This window comes from Cupressus sempervirens, chromosome 2 (assembly GCF_028749045.1).
Source record: "Cupressus sempervirens isolate cs-2001-9-10 chromosome 2, ASM2874904v1, whole genome shotgun sequence".
Lineage (NCBI taxonomy): Eukaryota > Viridiplantae > Streptophyta > Pinopsida > Cupressales > Cupressaceae > Cupressus > Cupressus sempervirens.
In genome coordinates, this window is record NC_143119.1 from 754595836 (window position 1) to 754601743 (window position 5908).

The 5908-nt window shown below is 37.0% G+C and overlaps 2 protein-coding genes across 2 annotated transcripts; both read right to left on the reverse strand.

Annotated features, from left to right (window-relative positions):
• Positions 1-202: 202 nt before the first annotated feature.
• On the reverse strand, positions 203-945 carry LOC149575616 (UDP-glycosyltransferase 74E1-like). Its single transcript, XM_089815379.1, has one exon. The coding sequence runs from the start codon at positions 943-945 to the stop codon at positions 565-567; it is 381 nt and encodes a 126-aa protein (XP_089671505.1). The 3' UTR covers positions 203-564.
• Positions 203-2342, reverse strand: LOC149575615 (UDP-glycosyltransferase 86A1-like). The gene is made up of 2 exons (XM_089815378.1): positions 1612-2342; positions 203-1514 (listed from the first exon to the last, which is right to left on the reverse strand). The coding sequence occupies exons 1-2, from the start codon at positions 2063-2065 to the stop codon at positions 1033-1035; spliced, it is 936 nt and encodes a 311-aa protein (XP_089671504.1). The 5' UTR covers positions 2066-2342; the 3' UTR covers positions 203-1032.
• Between the last annotated feature and the right edge of the window lie 3566 nt (positions 2343-5908).

Genomic DNA, 5908 nt, shown 5'->3' on the forward strand with positions numbered 1-5908 from the left:
CATATGCAACTAATCCCTATTTTATTCCTAATTAAAAAACAATCACAGCATATTCATGTACAATATAACTTTATAATATCTGCACAATAAATCTCAAACCTCTCTTCAATAAATCTACAGAAGTTAGGGTCTGATTATCCAAAATCTATTAACAACACTCTTCTCCCCATCAATCAACCCGCTCTGATACCAAATGAAAGAGTTAAATATTAAATGATTCAATTTATTGATTCAGGTTTTCTAGATACATTCGAATACATACAGACTTGATATTGAATTATTTCACATTGATATGTAAACAACTTTATATAACCTCATTTTCCCTTACAAAAATTGCATACAAGAATAACTTCTAAACAACTATATATCTAACTTATTTATGTATTTAAACTAAACTTAGAAGCTAACTTAATCAATGTAATAAATCTAACATCCCCCTTATTACATTAATCCAACAGATCTAACATTCTAGCTTATTATAAACTAACCTAATTAATATAATGAGTCCAACAAAATATACATGCTTCGGAGGGAGGCATTGAATACTATTAGACTTGAATTATATCAAATTCTTTTCAGCCTACTCACCAGCACTTCCAAATTACTTGCAGAGCATCCTCCCTTACTCACTTCCTCCTCCGCCAAATCCCTAAATTTCTCGGCTTCTCTCCTTACTCTCACTCCCTCCTCCCCTTCCATTAACATTCTCACCTTCATCTCGACTTCCTCCCCTCTTATGACCCTGCTCCCATCCTCTGCCTTTTGCACCCCGAATCCATGCTTCCATTGCTCGGCCATTAGCCTGCTATTAAAATACTTCTCATCCTCCCTATTCTTCAACCCAAACCCAAACTTCCATTCCTCCACTACCAATCTGCAGTTGACAAACTGGTCCGCTCCAATAGGAAATCCCAACATGGGAACTCCTGCCGACACACTTTCCATTACCGCGTTCCATCCACAGTGACTCAAAAATCCTCCCACGGCAGGATGCCTCAGAACCTCCGCCTGCCTCAACCAGGGGGCAATCACTCACCGCCCTTCACATTCCTCCAAATATCCATCCGCCAAAATCTCCGACACATCACTCGCCTCTCTATCCGGACGAAGCGCCCACAGAAAGTAGCACCCGCTCTTCATGAGACCGTCCGCTATTTCCCTCAGCTGACCTCTCGCCACGGTCATGAAGCTGCCGAACGAAACATAGATTATCGAGCGCGCCGGTTTCGAATCCAACCAGTCGGTAAAGTGGGTTTGAAGAAGCTTTGAAGAGGAGGCGTCGTCAAAGGGACCCACACAAAGCACAGGGGATTTGTGGGTCTGAGCCTCCACTGCTCTGCACTCCAACGCATAAAAGGAATTGGCCACAATCCAATCGCTTGTCCTCACATTTGCATAACATTCTCTAATAAGATCGCCCATTGGATTTGAAGTGGTGCTAGTTAAAGACGCTAAAAAATCTGTGGATTGCAGCGGAGGCGATCTGGCAATATAATCCTTCCATTCTTCCAACCCTGCAACCAGCAAAACAAAAACAACAAACAATCAATATTTTCCTCCTACGAAATCAATCAACAACAACTGTTAATCCAAGCTTTCATTTTTACATACCCGCGAATGGATGATAGTAAATGGAAAAAACTGTGACAGACATTGGCCACAACGAAACAGAGAGCAGATTATGTTTTTTTGCCATAGGCACCGCCCACTTGTGGAAGAAATCGGCGATGATGCACGTCGCCGGTGTTCCGGAGCAATTCAGATCGCTTAAGAGTTGAGCCACGTGGCTTTCCATGTTACTCAGGGAGAGCACAAACTCTGTGAACTTTTCAGCTCTTTGGGACTCGTCCACCACGCAGTCTGCAATAACCGCGTCCCTGAAGTTTGGAGCGTGGGTAGAAGTAGTGAAAGGATTTTCATCGCCCTGGGTGATGATTTTGTGCCACGACTCGGTCACCACAAATGTAACAGAGATGTCATGGGAGGCGAGTTTGAGGGCAAAGCGCATCATGGAATTCAGATGGCCTCGCCCGGGATATGGAACAACTAACGCATGGGCTGCCATTAATTTCCTTTTTCGCTTTACGCGCTGCTACTAGGTCAGAGCTTGATATTTTAGATCTGAACAGAGTGTAGAAAACTCTGCAAAAAATTGTGCATCAAAGTTTCTTTTGCGTACTGTACCTTTTCAGCTTTTGTTGTCAGGGGCAGTAAAAATACAAACAGAAATGGGAAATTTGCATACTATTGGCAAGCAGTGATATTTGTCGACATTTACTCGTGGTCAAGATAAATCGAAATGAAATGAATATTTTTCTACTTGAGTTACGCGAGTGGCCGGCAAAAACAAGAGACTCTCGACTTTGTGAAGAAAACCGAAGGAGGTCTCTGATATTTTTTTATCAGCTTTACAACTAGAAAGCAAATCGTATTTCCTCATTTCACATGACAATGTTAGAGGCTACAACAAATACCATATCAATTTAATTTAGGGTCCGTTTGGCGAGTGGAATAGGAATACATATTTTGGAATACGTATTCTGGAATAGAAAATGGGGCTACGTATTGCTGTTCTCTCTTTGGTTCAGCAAATATTTGATGGGAATTCACGGATCTCAAAATTTATGTTTTCTAAAATTAAAAAAAGTGGAATAGGAATACGTATTCCAATAACACCTATTTGGGTGGAATTGCAAAACCCCTTTTTTAGGCCAAAATTGGAATACGCATTCCTATTTTACTTCGTATTCCAATTCTGTTTTGGTGCATCCAAACAAGGAATTCAAAAATTTTTGTATTCTTTATTCCGCTCGCCAAACGGGCTGAAAGATTTGACCACTGAACATGGCTTCCACGTAGACTTCGCTACGCAAGTTGCCGGCAAAAACAAAATACTGTCATTCTAATATTTATTGTTTCTTTTGCTTAGTCATTTAGAAAACAAATCGCTCTTCACCATTGCACATGGCAAACTTTTGATAAATGCCAGTCAAAAATTTGACCACTGCCTTCATGCTTGAGCTATGCAATGAAATATGAAACGGAATATTCTAAAGGCAGATGTTATTACTTGGTGCACCGTAGCAAACCAAAAATATCAAGTGCAGTTAAATAAGACCTTCCCAAGTAAAGATCTAGTAGTCATGTATTAATTAAGTTGCCGAGATGTCCTTTCCCTCGAGTAAATAATAAATAGTCTTATTATTAGTCCCTGCCTTAAAAGGCAGGAGAATAAAGTTTTCAACCTGTTTCATTGTATTAGTTCATTCATTGAAATCCGTGATTTTTCTAGTTATAATGTTCTCCAACTATAGTTTGAAAGATATAATGAAATATTTCATTTCATATATAGAAATTACTATTTTTTCATTGGTCATTATTATTTTCACCAGCGATCTTTTCTTTTTTCTCTACAAATATTAAGATAAAATTGTAAACATGACAATTGTCATTTCACAAAGAGACCTACACATCCACTATTACAATTTCCCAAACACGCTAAACCTGCAGAGAATAGAACTTGTTCTGAAGACATTCCTTGCATGACATGAGGTGTACGTTTCTTATAGAGTTAGGTATATGAATATTTGTGCCAAACAAAAGAAGTCTTCATACAGGCACATTATAAGATTACACAATTGAAGAAAATATCACCCATTCTCTATCACACCCTGTGCGCTCAGATCATATGTGTTTTAAGGTAAATTGTTTTTTGTTTATCGCCTTCTAGCAATTCTCACACTTTGTCAATATTGAAAAATAATTCATTCTGGTTCTAGGTTGAAAAGATATTTTGGAAAAGCTTTCTTCCTCTGGAGTAGTGGCTCCTACATAATCAGGACTTAAGTATTTACTTTCTTCCTACTGTTGCATAATTCTTAGAGTGGATGTAATGATTTTCCAATTTATCTTTCTTATCAGTTTTGTCAAATAAGATGAAACCCTAAATTTCATTTGTTCTAGCCCTTCACTTTTTCACTGTTTGGAAGTTGGATTAGTATTTTTTTTCTAATAAATAGGAGACTTTTGCATACATATATAGTTTGCCTATCTAAAAATTGTAATTGAGCTTTTATGATTTCATTTTTTTTAATCGGGCTCCATTTCTTGAATTTTCTTTTTCTGGTTTGTGTCTCTTGTATGATGCAGACTACATTGTTTATGTTTCTTTCGTATAGGTGTTTTAGGTATTTGTTTCGTCTTGTAGCTATTTTTCATGGTAGTTGATTCATAGATCCTTTGGTTGATTTGTATATGTATTTTTAAAATGTTTCCGAGATAAGATGTTTACAATTAGCCCAAATTAGATCTTTGTGTGCAGTTGGAATATATGAGCTCCAATGCATTGAATTCTATGGGATTTTGATGCACAAAGGGTGCTCGGAATGCCAAATTTGCCTAGACCTCAGAATTTCCCTGATTGATTTGACTTGTGGGTTTGGGTGTGTTGTCTTATGGGAAATATAGTGTTTGAATGGGTAGCAGAAGTAATCTTAAGGTGTTTTGGAGAAATGTAGCGGCTCTATTGGGTATTACATTAAATTTTGAAGCCAAGAAATCTCTAATTTTGTTGAGACAAATCTTTTTGTCTAGTTGAAAGAGCAATGCTTAATTTATTCCACAAGATTTGGCATAAATGGTTGATCTTATTTTGCTGACTTGGATTTCGTTTCTCACAATGGGGCGATAGATTTCACAAAGGTTTCAGATGGGTTCAACCGATATGTCTTTTCCCTTTATTGTTTTGATTTGTGGATTTGAGTGTGACAACTTCTCGGAGGGAAATTGTACATGTATTATCGATGTGTTTTAATGAATAGTGCAATTATTATAAGGCATTTTGGTGAAATGCACCGGTTTGTGTATTTCATGAAATTGTTTAGACAGGAAATCTTTAGTTTTGTTGAGTCAAATATTTTTATGTAGGTGGAATGTCTATGTATTATTCATTTCCCAAGATGTGGTTGGAAGGATCTTGATTAGCCTATTTGGCCGAGTTGGATTTGGTTCTCAGAATGTGGCTGCAATGATGGATTCTCGAGGCTTTGAGTGTTCAACTGAAATAATAGTTTCTCTCATTGTTTAGATTTGTGGGTTTGAGTGTGACATCCTTTGGGAGGGAATTGTGCATTGTTTTTACGTGTATTGTAAGTGATAGAAGGTTTTTCAGTCAAATTTAACAATTCTATTTTCATTCAATATTTAGGCCTCTATGCTTCTTGAATATTTTGGCCATTGTCTCTGTGTAGCTTTTCCCTAAACCATATATTTGAGAGAATATAGACCGCTTTCAATTTATTCATCTTCTGCTTCACCGTGGTGGAGCACTTAGAAATGTAGATGCCATAACCCCTCAACATTGCAAGAATGAGTATGGATTAATATTGTGTTCAAAGCTTTGGTTTACAATTTTAAAAGAAACTTACCTACTAAAACTAAAACTAGACAGCCCAAGTAATTTACCAGACAAACCATCCGTTCTCATTGTAGGGCTAGTAAACAGTTCTAAAGTCTTATGCTCACACGTAAGATATAGACAGTGTATTTACATTGAATGCCCAAATCTAATGCCTGCAAAATTGGTACTGTAATTAATGCATTGAAAATGACATGTGATAGAGAAAATGTACATGTTTTTTATAATTATAAACAGATAAGGATGAAGAGGCAACACCTATGTTGTTTCATGTGTAGTTTATTGGTTCATAAGAACTACATGTGTAATGTTGTTGTATTGGTTGAGAGTGTATGTGCTACTTGCTAAAAAGTCTTGGAGCATAAATATTACTTATGATTTCTCATCAATGTATTGCTAATAATTTATGTTTTTAAGAGCAGGAAGTAACTTTTGCACAATATTATTTTCAATAGAGGAATGAATTGGTTGTTGGCTATGATTCGTGATAAT